Below are 14,086 nucleotides of genomic sequence, written 5' to 3'. Positions count from 1 at the left end.
CCTGGCCAGGCACGGGGGCTCATGTCTTTAATCACAGCTATGCTGGAGGCTGAGGTGGGAGAATCGCTTGAACTCGGGAGGTGGAGGTTGCAGTTAGTTAAGATCGCACCACTGCACTCCAGCCTGGGCGACAGAAAGAGACTGTCTTTAACGCAAAATAAAACCAAACAAGCCTGGGCAGGGTGGCTCATGCCTGTAATTCCAGGTTTCGAATTACACTCAGATCGCCTGAGGTCGGGAGTTCAAGACCAGCCTGACCAACATGGATAAACCCCGTATCTACTAAAAATACAAAATCAGTCAGGCATGGTGATGCATGCCTGTAATTCCAGCTACTTGGGAGGCTGAGGCAGGAGAACTGCTTAAACCTGGGAGGCAGAGGTTGTAGTGAGCCGAGATCGTACCATTGTACTTCAGCCTGGGCAATAAGAGCAAAACTCTGTCTCAAAAAAAAAAGAAAGCGAGAAGAATGACGGAGCAGAATTTCTAACAAAACAAAAAACAAGAGGCACAGAGAGGAGGTGGCTCTGAAGCTGGGGTCCTCCGTGCTGTGTGCACCTCCCTCTGCCTGCAGGCCCTGGCAGCTGCTCACCTGGAACAGCCTGGTCAGTCACTCACGCTGTTTAGAAACAGGATGACTCTGAGGTCGGCATGTGTTTGTCACTGGCTTCCACACTGTCGAAAGTTAATGTTGCCTTAAAAGAATAACCCATTCCTCTTCTGCAGATACCTCAGAACTGCCCACCATCCACAGAATGAGCAGTCCGTGGCCTGTGCCACAAAAAAGTGCTGGCGTCGATTCCCAAGAGAGGCCGTGAGCTCTATCAACAGAGGTCCATCAGAAACAGGGATCCGTGCCTCTGCCTGCACAGAGCTGGGAGGCAGCACCTGATCCTGCAGCCTGGAACATCTCGGGCCCTGCAGTGCCCTGGGCCACGGAGCACAAGGTGGGCTCAACCTTTCTCAACCAAACTAAGTCCTCCAGGAGCCAAGAGAACTGGAATAAGTCCCTGCAAGACTTGGGCAAGGTCACGGCTTCCACCTCTGTGGTCTCTCCTGCTTGGGACCAACACAAAGGACCTCAGGTGCACCTGGGGAGAGGCCAAAACAGCTGCTCCTTGGTGCTCCACACAATCCCCCAAAAATCTCATCCAGAGCCCATGCCCGCCCTGCCTCCTACCAAGGGCAAAGACGTGCAGGTGAAAGAGGGGCCTCCGGGGGCTGCAGGCAGGGCCACCCAAGACTCCTGCGGGATCCACACTCCCGGCTCAGGCAACCCAAACAGCTGGGCCCCACACTCCAGAGTCTGCCGCTTTCTGTATTTAGAAGGTATGGACAGTACACATACTGCACACGGTCTAATGCCCCGGCAGCAGCCCAGGTGAAGCGGATGGATGCAGACTGTCAACAGCCTCCCATTGCCTCAGATTAGGTGTGGCTGCCAAATGAGACTGCCAGAAACTAACTTTAAAATTCTAACTTCAGAGCTTCTTTGTAAATACAGGCAGAGGACAAGGGGCCTCTCCAAGGTCGAGGAAGGACCCGTGTCCTATCATAACAAACCATCACAAGTGTCCTCTCACTAAGGTCAGTGGCTGTCTCTCCACCATCTCATGCGTCTAATCAAGTTATCTTAAATGACAGAGGTGGTCCCCAATGAACGCCTGCGTGTCTCCTGAGCACCCGTGTCCCCAAGCACCGCCCCACACAGGAGGGCTACAGGCAGCAGCTCAGCCACCAGCCCGGCCCCGCCCCGCTGCTACCTGGTGGCTGGCTTGGGTCCCCCTCGCCTGCACTGTGGCCAGCCGGTCGTAGTAACGGGAGATGGGGTTGTCGTGCTCGATGCCCTTCTTGGCGCAGCGCTGCTTGTAGATCTCCACCAGGGAAAGTGAAGAGGGATTGTCCTCCACAAGGCGCATCTGCGGGGAAACCGCCACAACCCGGGGCACTGGGGAGAGGGGGACAGAAACAGGGCAGGCTGAGGGCGACCGCAGGACAGTGCTCAGCTCCACTGTCAAGGCGCCACTGGGAGCAGAGCTGACCTGGCCCTGTGTGCCTCAGGGGGACCATGGAGGAAGCTGCACCATCCCTTTGCCCAGCAGATGGCAAGAGGCTCTGATGGCACGAGCTGACCGTCAGCCTGTGTTCACAATCAGAAATGCTTTAGAAGGCAATTTTAAAATGACGTCTTAAAAAAAACCAAAAAATTAAAGAATAGCCTGTAGTCCCAGTTACTTGGGAAAGGTTGTGGTGGGAAGATTGCTTGAGCCCGGGAGTTGGAGGCTGTCACGAGCTGTGATTCCGCCACTGTACTCCAGCCTGGGTGACACAGAGTAGGACCCTGTCTAAAAAATAAGAACATGGCCAGGCATGGTGGCTCATGCCTGTAATCCTAGCGCTTTGGGAGGCCAAGGCAGGAGGATCACTTGAGGTCAGGAGTTCGAGACCAGTCAGGCCAACATGGCAAAATCCTGTCTCTACTAAAAAACACAAAAATTAGCTGGGTGTGGTGGCGCATGCCTGTGGTCCCAGCTACTCAGGAGAATCACTTGAACCCAGGAGGTGGAGGCTGCAGTGAGCTGAGATTGCGCTACTGCATTCCCGTCTGGATAACAAAGTGAGACACCCTCTCAAAATAATATTAATAATAAACAGACACTGCTAAAAGTTCAGTCTTAGAGGCTTTCCTTAATCAGAGTCTACGGGAAGAGTCCAGCCATCCTGCTCTGAGATAGCTGCTGGCTAATGATGCAACCTTGTCTTTCAGCACCTAGGATGGCTATGCCCCATCTTTGGAGAAGCAAGAAAATCATCCCTGAGGTCATCTGGTGTGTTCTATCCAGATAAGGAAAGCCACCGGCATCAACCTGATCATCCAGCCCCATGAACGTGTAAATCCCTGTCCACACATGGTGACCGACACTGTTCCCAATCACCATTCAGTATCTGATGTGCAGTTAATGAACCGCCCGCCCCACAGGATGCTAACCTGCCCCGAAACCACTCCTGTCTGAGCTAGCTGGGGGTGGCAGGAGCGCTGGGCAGCCACTCCAGAGCCTGCCTTCCCAGTGACATCATCTTGGGAAGCAACACCAGACTTGTGTGCAGTTTCTTGATACAAAAGTACAATAATAGTACCTACCCCAGAGGGTTGCTTGTGTATTAAATGAGGTAATACTTTATGAAGTTATTAGGTTCAGGAATTCTTGTTCAGATACCTTGTTGCAATAAAGTTGGAGGGAACTCAGAGATTTCCAGAAGATGGCAGATTAAGCCTCCCCGGTGAGGGTCCCAATGGTGGCTGTGTCCAGGCTGCTGTAACCTCAGATGTGGAGTCAGGGGTGCGTGAGGTGCACAGATGATTCTGACTTCTGTGAACCAAGTGGCTAATTCTGTCCAATGTCAGTGAAGCCACAGCTGATGGCTTGCTGTCCTGGCTTCTACCCATAGAGAAATCCCCACATGACTCCAGGACACACATTAGGACTGCCAGGCCGTGCTAACCAATGTTGAAAAGCAGAGAAAACAATAACCCACAGCTGGGATCAACACTAAAGGTCATGTTACATATGTGTTAAAATACAGCTTTCCATGATGCATTTTGAGCTTTCTTCAGGCTTTAAAAAAAAATCTACTTATTTTGAGATATAGAACTTAAGGGTCAGAGATTTCAGGTCAAAAGGGGCTGGATCACGGTTTCGGTGGTGAAAGAAAGTTCCCATACAGGACTACATGGCATGCACTGCAGTGGGCTCTCGGCCTCAGTGATTAGATGCTAAAATGTCATCACAGTGATTCTCGCCTCTGGATAACATTATAATAACAGCATCGCATCTACGTGCTGTGCGTAGAGTCAGACCACTCACGATAACTCAAAAATAAAGACCACTCAGAGGTTGTTTCTTATCAGCTACTTGTGCACCTGACAATCTCTGTGGCCCTAACTGGGCAGCCAGGCTTCCCCGAGTCCTGCATTTCACCCAGGAAGGAAACTCAGGGAGGGCCCAGAGTGCAGCGTGTGACGCGGCTTGAGGTGCGCTGGAAACCTGGTGCGTGCTGCTGCGCCCAGGCTAGGCTCGGCCGGGTTCCCCCAGGTTCCCTGGAGGAGAAGTAAAATGGCAGCACACACTGCAGATGCCGGCTCTCCCAAAAGCCCGCTGCATAGAGTGCGAAAGGACTTAGAATAGGGGTGTCCACTGTTTTGGCTTCCCTGGGTAACACTGGAAGAAGGATCATCTCAAGGCACACATAAAATATGCTGACACTAACGACAGCTGATGAACTAAAAAAGAAAAAAAATAGCAAAAAAAACCCAAAAAACAAAAAACAAAAAAAAACTGGGCTGGGCGTGGTGGCTAGCCTGTAATCCCAGCACTTTGGGAAGCCGAGGCGGGTGGATCACAAGGTCAGGAGTTCAAGACCAGCCTGGCCAAGATGGTGAAACCCCACCTCAACTAAAAATTGCAAAAAAAAAAAAAAAAAAAAAAAAAAAAAAATTAGCTGGGCGCAGTGGCACATGTGTGTAGTAATCCCAGCTACTCAGGAGGCTGCAGCAGGAGAACTGCTTGAACCCGGGAGGTGGAGGTTGCAGTGAGCTGAGATCGTGCCACTGCACTCCAGCCTGGGTGGCAGAGTGAGACTCTGTCTCAAAAAACAAAACAAAACAAAATCTCATAATGTTCTAAGAAAGCTTACGAATTTGCATTGGACCACATTCAAAGGCGTCCTGGGCTGCATGGAGCCTGCAGGTCGGACAAGCTCACTTTAGAGAAAAGGTGAACACAGCTCTCATCTCTCAGTGAGAAGCCTGACAGTCCGGAGCTGCTCCTCTTGCTGAGGGGTTCCCTGCTTGGCACAGACTAGAACGTTTTCTGGGGACGCAGGTGGACGGCTAAAGTGAGCTGCCGGTGGACCCTGCGAAGCGTGGCTCTCATACCTACCTGTGAAAAACAAGTGCCTCTTGGTGGTCTCCTTTCTCTTCTCCAAACAAGGGTTCAGCAGACGTAGCAGTTGCAACACACGCTCCTCCCGCCGTGACTCTGTGAGGCAGGCGTCGTTCATGACGAGGTATGGGTAGATCTTGCCATTGTGCCCCCGGATGTAGAGCCGCCGGGCTGCGGTGTTATGCTTCTGCACAATCTCCACCCGGGGCATGAACCTACCAAAGTGAGAAGCGTGAGGTGTGCGCCCTGTGTCTCTGTTACCAGTCCTTGTCTTGAGAAGAAACTAGAGTCGTCAGGACTGTCATAGGAAACAGACTGCGTAACTCAGTGGTAGTTTATCAATTTATCTGTACCCTGTCTCACCCCGATATGCGGAAATGGAGTCACAATATTTTAAATTCAGCACCCAGAGATGGAAGTTGAGGAGGAGGGACAGCTGGCCAGCACAGGAGCTAGATTTGGAGGAAAGCGCAGCTAACCTCTGGCTTTATGAGAAAGCAGAGCTGTGTCCGGTTCAGAAATCAACATGAAACACTTTAAGGGAAACCGCTTCAAAGCCCTTTCTGCATTTCAAATCAAACACAGCCTGCTTCGGGAAACATTACAATCGTCTGATTCTGCCTGAATACTGTGCTTTGAGGGTTAACAAAAGATGGGACACGCTATGTTTTGTCAAGTTCTATGGTGACTCAGAAGGTCTGCTGGATGCAAACCCGAACTGCATTGAGGACAGCTAACCGGTCAGTGTGGGCAGAGCTTCTAAGATGCCTGACCACTTAAATCCTATAATCGTCTTATGTTCTCCCACGTCACGGAATCCGCGTCCCAAATTCCACACAGGGTCCACCCCGGAGCTCCCATGGGTCTCCACGTCCATGGAAGCCGTGGTTTGTTCCACCTGCCAGGCTGGCCCACTCACCGCGCAATCTTGATGTAATAATGTGTCGGCTTTGGCATCAGAAACTCCCCAGGAATCTCCACTTCAGCTGTCTGTGCTGAGAAATTGCTCAAGAACCGGCACTTCTCCTCTATGAGGAAGAATTTGGGGAGCTGCTTGGTTTTGGCCTCCAAGATTTTGATCCACTTTTTCAACTTAGAAATAAGATTATGAAGCTTCATGGATCCCGGAACACTGAAGTCAAAATCTTCAAAATAAAACATGATTAAAAATGTTTTTAGTCATCTGGGCCAGTTCTAAGTCACTGAAAAAAAAAAAAAAAATGCTCAAGCCACCACCAGCTATGAATGACATGTTTGATACACAGTGTGGAGCAAAACAGTGTATGTCCTTTGCTCCCCAAAAGGCTGGAAGAACAAGAGAAGCTCTGTCAGGGACCTCCCACAGTGTGGGGAGGAAGAGGAAAACAGGAACTGCCAGCCTGAAACCCTGTCCCCAGCCCCAGGCCCTTTCGGGAATGGTGTCGTTGAGGCAACGTCTACCTCAGTGCGTGAGGCTCAGGCTCTGGGAGACACAGGAGCTTGCGGGCGGCCTGTGAATCCCAACAACCAGAAGCCCGTGCCGCGAGGGCCCGAAGACCAGTATCCAACAGCAGCCCCACCTCTGAGCACCTGTGTCACATGGAGCCCTAAGGCCTCATGTCAAAGCCAGTATAGGAATCCATGTGAGTCTAAGGCAGAGGAAAGAGCCACCCAGGACAAAGTGCTAGATTCTAAATGAGCCATGAGAAGGCGCTAACGCAAGATACCAAAACGGCAAAAGCTGAAAACATGTTTCACTGAAGCAATTCAAAAATCTCTGGTCAATGTATTTCACAAATTTTATTGAAACAGTGTTTAAAAGATCAATTATATTAAAACATCTTTCTGTAAAAAACCTTGACTTCCTTCCAGATGAGCGCCAGTGCTGGAAGGAGCCTCGTCACCCTAACTCACCAGGGCGACCAGAGGTGGGGACGAACCCAACAGCTTCTACTGCAAAGCAGGGGCCCTGTGGGAGCCACGAGGCGGCACCGTCCTCAGGCTGCCCCAGGGCTGGCGTCCTGAGCCCAGAGAGAATACTGACTGCGTCGTCGTGGCAGACACACCAGCTCAGAGCTTGGAGTATGCTGCTGAACCTCTCAGGGCCTTATTTTTCTAACTCATGGAACAGGAGTAGGAGTAATTTAACACCTACCGTGTAAGGATGAAATTAAATGAGGTAGCGCACAGGAGGCGCTTAGTGTAACACCCCGCTATTTGAGTGGCCTATGCCTGCCCACGCACGATAACACCCCACTATTCGAGTGACCTGACCATCCCTGCTCACGCGTGATAACACCCCGCTATTTGAGTGGCCTGACTATCCCAGCCCACATGTGAATTTGGTTGTCCACAAATGTCATCAGTTTCACAAAAGCCAATGTATTTTCTTGTGTGTTTTTTCCACGGCACTTGTCTCATTTCCCTTTCATTTTAAGCTCTGGCACCTCCCTCCTCTGCATCTCTCATAGTGCCACACCTCCACATGGGCAGGTGGCTGGAGAGGCACCTCCAGCCACCAACGTGAGATCCAAGGTGAGCATGAAGGTGAGATCCCCCAGCAGAGCTGCAACAGAGACAGAGGCCACCGCCAAGGATGCAGGCCACCTCACTGTTCCCTCTCCACACAGGACCAAAAGGTGCCACCAAACTCTGATCTAGTTCTTTCTTTTTATTTAACTCTTACTTTGAAATTCCTAGCAGGAAGTCTCATGTTCCTAAACCCCTCCTCCCACATCAGCGTCCTATCAACCCACAGTGATGCCAACACCAAAAGGTGACATTGGCACAGTCCAAAGAGCTGATTCAGACTTCGCCAGTTACGTGTGCGCAGGTGTGTACCCGCACACAGCTGTGTGGTCATGCGTGTCACCTTGCAGAGCCACACACACAATCAGTTGCTGAGCTGCACCATCAGCATGGGACGCCCTAGGTCACCCTTCACAGCCACACCCACATCTCCCCTGTATCCCAAACACCTGGCCACCAAGAATCCCTTCTGGTGATGCTTCACAAATAAGAATCCTGCAGTACACATCTTTTTCAAGTTGGCCTTTTGCACTCAGCATAATTTTTTTTGTTTTTTTATGAGATGGAGTTTCACCATGTTAGTCAGACTGTTCTCAAACTGTTGACCTCAGGTAATCCACCCGCCTCGGCCTCCCAAAGTGTTGGGATTACGGGCGTGAGCCACCGTGCCCGGCCATCAGCATAATTTCTCTGAGGTTCACTAACGTTACAGTATATCAGTAATTAACTCTTCATTGCTGAGGGCGGGTATACTTAATGCATTCAATACCCTATCAAAGGGCATCCGAATGGTTTCCAGTTTTCACTTATTACAAATAAAGTAACAAATGCTCTGAATATTCGTGTACAAGTTCCCACATGAAGGGACATCTTCGTTTCCGTGGCATAAATGGAGTGTGCCACTTATTTTTCCCACCTCTTTACCGACACGTGGTTGGCAGCTAACACAGGCACCTCTGCTAGAGAATCGGACTGCTTTCCATGAACGGATCACAGAGAGACTGAAGCGGCCGCCTCTGTGAACGGGAGAGTGGGAGATGGACAAGCGCTGGCTGTGTGTGTCTGAACTCTGCTGCAGTCCGAGATGAGTCAGGACCCTCATGCTGGCTTCTTAGTTTCAGTTTTGTGATTTTTTTTTTTTTTTTTTTTAAACATCAAAAGCCAGATGATCTGTTCCATTTCTGATTCTCTACTTTTTTGATATAATAATGTGGACATTTTAAGATAAAAGCACGCTGAATATCACCATTTCTTTTAAGTAAAATACTATTTCCATAAAACTTTCATCTCAGACTCTTCTGTTCTCAGATGGTGAAAGACCACAAATCACAAGCACTTCGAGAACAAGCCTGAGACATGAAAGCGCTTTGCATGAAAGACGGGGAGGACAGTGCTCGCGTTTTACTTCCAAAGAGCATCTCCCTCAGCTGTGGGTTCACCTACGATGAGCCCAGTGTTACCGTCAACGCCCAACTCATACATCACGAATGGGAGCTGCACCCCCAGACTGTCTGGAGCCACTGCAGGGTATGTGGGCACTCCAGACAGATGCAACCCTGGTCACACTGTCACTACAGAGTGTCCTTTCTGATTATGGAGATAAAGATTTTCTTTCCTGTGATTTAAGTTTTTTTTTTTTGAGACAGTCTTTTTTTGCTCTGTCACCAGGCTGGAGTGCAGTGGACCAATCTTGGCTCACTGCAACCTCTGCCACCCGGGTTCAAGCGATTCTCCTGCCTCAGCCTCCTGAGTAACTGGGATTACAGGCACGCACCACCACACCTGACTAACTTTTATATTTTCAGTAGAGACAGAGTTTCACCGTGTTGGCCAGGATGGTCTCAAAGTCCTGACCTTGTGATCCACTCACCTCAGCCTCCCAAAGTGCTGCGATTACAGACATGAGCCACCACACCTGGCTGATTTAATATTAACTGTGTCCTCTAAGACACAATGGTCTTTAGAAGGTACTTTAAGGATCACAAATGTGGACCACTTATTCTATGATTTAACCCATCAGTGAAGAAAGAATGTGATAAAGATCATTACTGCAGAGCAGCTAGAAGGTATGGCAGGGACCACACTCTGGGCAGGTGAGAAAGAGAAGGGGGCCGGGCCAGGACTGCCCACTGGGCCTCGGTCCCCGAAACCCGGGACAGGGTGTCCCCAGCCCAGCCTGGCTAGGACCCTTCAGGGCACTAAGGTAGAAGGGAAACGTATGGGCCCTGCTCCTTCAGGATGCTCCAGGCTGGCCTACAGCTCACAGGCCCTCATAGGGCCTCCTGATCCCAGCGCTGGGGCAGAGAGCTAGGCAGGGGCCTGCCCCACTTGTTGGTCAGTTGCCCACATGACACTGGGTGGCAAGTGCTGGAGACAGCAGCAGTGGCATGCTGAACCCAGGCCAGGGCTGGCCCCAAGGCTGGAGTGCGCGCGGTGTGGCCTGGAAGGATGAAAGGAGTTTCCCAGGCTGGAGGGAAACACCATAGGGGAGGGGCTTCCCTCACTGGGGTAGCGGTTTCCAGTTTGCCCAAAATGGCAGGATTTCCATAGTATAGGTAGTATGAGCTCCACATCTTGGCCTATTATCCAGCTTCCGCAGTCCCAACGCCACCAGCTGGAGAATGAATGGGATCTGCATGAACTCCACTCTAAACTGAAATATAAGGCCAGTCACAGTGCTCAGGACTGTAATCCCAGAACTTTGGGAGGCTGAGGTGGGTGGATCAGTTGAGGTCAGGAGTTCAAACCCAGCCTGGCCAACATGGTGAAACCCTATTTCTACAAAAATAAAAAAATCAGCTGGGCATGGTGGCAGGTGCCTGTAATCTCAGCTACTCTCCTGAGGCAAAAGAACTGCTTGAACCCAGGAGGCAGAGGTGGCAATGAGCCGAGATCACACCACTGTACTCCAGCCTGGGCGACAGAGTAAAAAAAAAAAAAAAGGAAAATAAATAAACTGAAATACAGACTGTGGTGCTGATATCCTTTTCTTCTGATTGTTATTAACAATTACTCATAAAATTAAATGTTGTCAGAAGACTGAGAAGCTCAGGAGGTGAACTGCTGGCCCTGGCAAGTATTGATGATGGAGATGAATCTGGAAAAGCAGAGCACGTCCAAGGTGGAGAAACTAGGATCTGCTTGGATTTGCCACAGAACTTCAAGGAATTTGTGAGCAGCAATTCAGATGAGTGCCTTCAGAGTACTGGCTTTGAATATACCCTTTGCTTTCTCCCTCCACTTGTGCTGAACTCTGAACTGCCAGATTATCCATCCTCCTCCCTACCATCATTCACACTTACTGGCAAGTGGCTGCCACCAACTCAGCTATTTGCTCTATACAAGCACTTAGACCACCTATGGGAAGAACCCCGTGGCAGTGTGGTCGTGTTGGCTTGGATGCAGTTTCTGAAGCAACAGACACTGGTGCATCTGAATAGTCTCTCTCTGAGCTCAAGATGGGTTCTCAGAAGAAAATGCAGAGGACAGCTCAACCTTTCCCAACACAGAGCTAGATTGTGGAAGAGCTGCTGGGTCTCACGTAGACCAAGAGGAAATTGTGGATGAGAGAGCTGTATAGGACGTGGAATCACTGTCAAGTATGATCCAGGAAATCTTGGACTCTGATCAAGCTCAGCAGATAAAATGCTTTAATAGTACATTGTTCCTGTACAGTATCTGTTTCTCTGAGAAGCTGGGTAGTAGAGTGAGGCATGTCAACTGCAAATCCTGTCTGAAGGAATACTTTGAAATCTAGAGCATATAGCTGGGCATGGTGGTGCACGCCTGTAATCCTGGCTACTTGGGAGGTGGAGGCAGAAGAATCACTTGAACCTGGGAGGTGGAGGCTGCAGTGAGCCAACACTGAGCCACTGTACTCCAGCCTGAGCAACATAGCCAAAACTCTGTCTCAAAAAAAAAAAAAAAAAAGGAAGATCAGAGATGGCCAGGTTCAATGCATCAACTGCCCAGAATTGAAGTGCCCTTCAGCGGCCACTCCTAGTCAGGTCGAAGAGCCAGTAGAAGCAGAGTTACCTGCCTGTCATGGCTGCCTCCTCCTCCTGTCTACCTTGGACCTGGTGGCAGAGGTGGTGTGCTGCCCCCACCTGTGTGACCAGCTGCCTGTGATGCAGGGGCCTGGCTGTACCACGGGCATCTGCTCCAGCTGCAATTTTGCCTTTGGCACCTTGTGCAGACTGACCTACCAGACCACAGAGGAATTAACAGACTTACAGAATGAATACCTGAAAGCTGATGAGGCCAATACAAGATTTCTGAAACATAAGAGTGACTCAGATGTACTGGAAGAGATGGAAAGTGAGGAGTGGCTGGAAGAGAACTCAAAGAGGTGCCATGCTGTGGAACTCCCAGAAAGAAGTTAGATGGATGTAACAGGACGCCATGTACTGGCTGTATGCAGTATTTCTGTTGGGTTGGCATGGGTTCTCTCTCTAGCAAACCCTTACAAACATTTCACCAACCCTGCTTCACTGGGTTGTAACCAGCTGCTTCATGCTTGGATGTGAATGGAGGCATTTGGGAAGATGAGATTGAAGACTAGTTAACTACTACTCAAGATATGGAAGTGGATTGGTTTTCCCTTATCTTTTGTCAAGTACACAAAGTAACCTTGCAGGATATTTACGGTCCTTTTCATTCACTCTTCCTGTGTAGAAGATATGGAAGAACAAGGCTTATATTTTCACGTGGTACTACTTGTGAAGGTGTGTTCATACATTTTTTTTCTTTTTTCCATATAAATAATGAAGAAATTTTTATTAACGTAAGTTGAGAAAAAAATTATAAGCCAAAGGTTCAGAAAATGAAACTACAGAATATTAAATATTATAATGTGCCCAAAGCGCTGAAAAGTTAAAAATTAAATATTTATTTTCTTCTGCAGGTTTTAAGAAAGAAGAGGGGTCAAGAGTTAAACTGAGAGCCCCCCTTTTGTCTCTGGGAAGCATCCCTCTAAGACATTCTGTTGGAGCTCCCTCGGTACAACTCCTTATAACTGGAGTGGGTAGAAAAGCCTTATGGAAATGATGCTGAGAGCCTGATCTCATTTACTCCATGTTACTCGCATTCCTTCCAGCCTAGGTTTCAGCCAAGTCAGTCCTCTTTGGAGGGAGCCCTTTACTCTGTAACCGACTGGATGGTCCAGTGTCATTTTGACCTACTGCTTTTCAGAATAAAATAAGTTTCTACTTATAATAATTAAAGAAAATTTTTAATACCACAAACACTGTGGGTCACTTGATATTTATTATGAAATATGTGGTCCACTGGTTTCAGGCCAAATCTAGAATCCAGTGATACTGGTTCAGGAAGAATCTAAGTTCTAGTCAACTTTCCTGGGCAGTCGGGCCTAGATTCAAGGGGACTTGTCTTTGCTACTTTTGTTCCATGTTCTCTCTCTTTACCTTCTGAGTGTAGGGACAATTTTAATATGAATTCCAGCAACATGTTTTTACTTCCTCTGATGGACCAGGAGAAAGTGTCATGGATTTCCAAGCTGAATGTTCCTGAATTGTCTGCACTCTGACCTTCTGACCTGCTTTTACCACTACAGTTCTACTCTTCACTTTCTGAATTCTTTTTAAAGATCTTCTCTAACAAGCTATGGGAATTTGGCTTCCCACTCTTTTTTTTTTTTTTTTTTTTTTTTTGGCAACAGCAGTCTTTTGGGTGATAGTACCTGTTTTTTTTTCCTGGGTTTTGTTGTTTTTTTTTTTGAAAAATTGTCTTTCCTTATAGTTTGGTGAGTGGCTTGGTAGTAAAATAAGATTTTTTGGAGAAGAGAACAGAAAAACTGAACTGCAGCTTGAGAACATCTTTTTTGAGCAGTCTCACTTTGTCACCAGGCTCTTAAAGAGTGCACTGGTGGGATCTTGGCTTACTGCAACCTCTGCCTCCCAGGTTCAAGCAATCCCCCATTTCAGCCTCCCAAGTAGCTGGGATGACAGGCCTGTGTCACCAAACCCAGCTAATTTTTGTATTTTTAGGAGAGACTGGGTTTCAACATGATGGCCAGGCTGGTCTTGAACTCTTGACCTCAAGTGTCCCGACCATCTCAGCCTCTGAAAGTGCTGGGATTATAGGCGTGAGCCACCACGATCAGCAAGAACATATTCTTTTTTTCCTACTTTGTTACTGAAAATTGAGGCATCACTTTTAACTGTTTTAGGTGTGTGTCCAAAGAGACAGCAAAGACTCTGTTTCTGGGTTGTCAAAGAGGATGCTTCATCTTAAAAATAAAAATCAGATTTAAACTTATAATTAGAACAGAGTTGCTGCTTTTTGTTCTGTTACCAAGGCAACTAATCATATTTTAAAATTGTTTGGCTTATATTCTTAAGAGGAAAAAGGTCACAGAACAGCATCTCTTCCTTTTGTCTGGGCAAGTGACTGAGCTTAGGTTTTAGGGCCCATACATATTTTGTTTAAACCAGATAGTTTCATGGACTTCCATTCGGAACGTTTTGTATAAAAACTGAAGTTAATTTAAAGAATAAGTTGAAGATAAGAAATGAAAATTAAAATGTTTGTTCTCCTATTTTAAAAAAGCAGTAATTAAGCTTGTAAATGTGAATGATTCAATGTTTCTTTCACCTCTGGGAAAGTGTACCAGATAA

At 48.3% G+C, this 14,086-nt stretch overlaps 1 protein-coding gene and 1 pseudogene across 13 annotated transcripts in view; one reads left to right on the top strand and one right to left on the bottom strand.

The window, feature by feature from the left end:
• The window catches only part of TRRAP (transformation/transcription domain associated protein), a 133,079-nt gene that overhangs the window by 3,055 nt on the left and 115,938 nt on the right, over nucleotides 1-14,086 (bottom strand). For 12 of the 13 annotated variants that reach the window (XM_074390423.1, XM_074390419.1, XM_074390416.1 and 9 more), the window contains 3 exons: nucleotides 5,863-6,088; nucleotides 4,941-5,158; nucleotides 1,764-1,948 (listed from right to left, as the gene is read on the bottom strand). In XM_074390423.1, the coding sequence (XP_074246524.1) occupies nucleotides 1,764-1,948; nucleotides 4,941-5,158; nucleotides 5,863-6,088 (629 nt within the window). Of the gene's footprint in view, nucleotides 1-1,763; nucleotides 3,500-4,940; nucleotides 5,159-5,862; nucleotides 6,089-14,086 lie in introns of those variants that run through there. The other variant, XM_074390428.1, reaches the window with a different exon arrangement.
• LOC101043134 (E3 ubiquitin-protein ligase RNF14-like) lies at nucleotides 10,477-12,012 on the top strand (annotated as a pseudogene).

Source organism: Saimiri boliviensis, chromosome 20, assembly GCF_048565385.1.
Source record: "Saimiri boliviensis isolate mSaiBol1 chromosome 20, mSaiBol1.pri, whole genome shotgun sequence".
Classification (NCBI taxonomy): Eukaryota; Metazoa; Chordata; class Mammalia; order Primates; family Cebidae; genus Saimiri; species Saimiri boliviensis.
The sequence above is the reverse complement of the archived record's forward strand: the minus strand, read 5'-3'. Positions and strand labels throughout refer to the sequence as shown.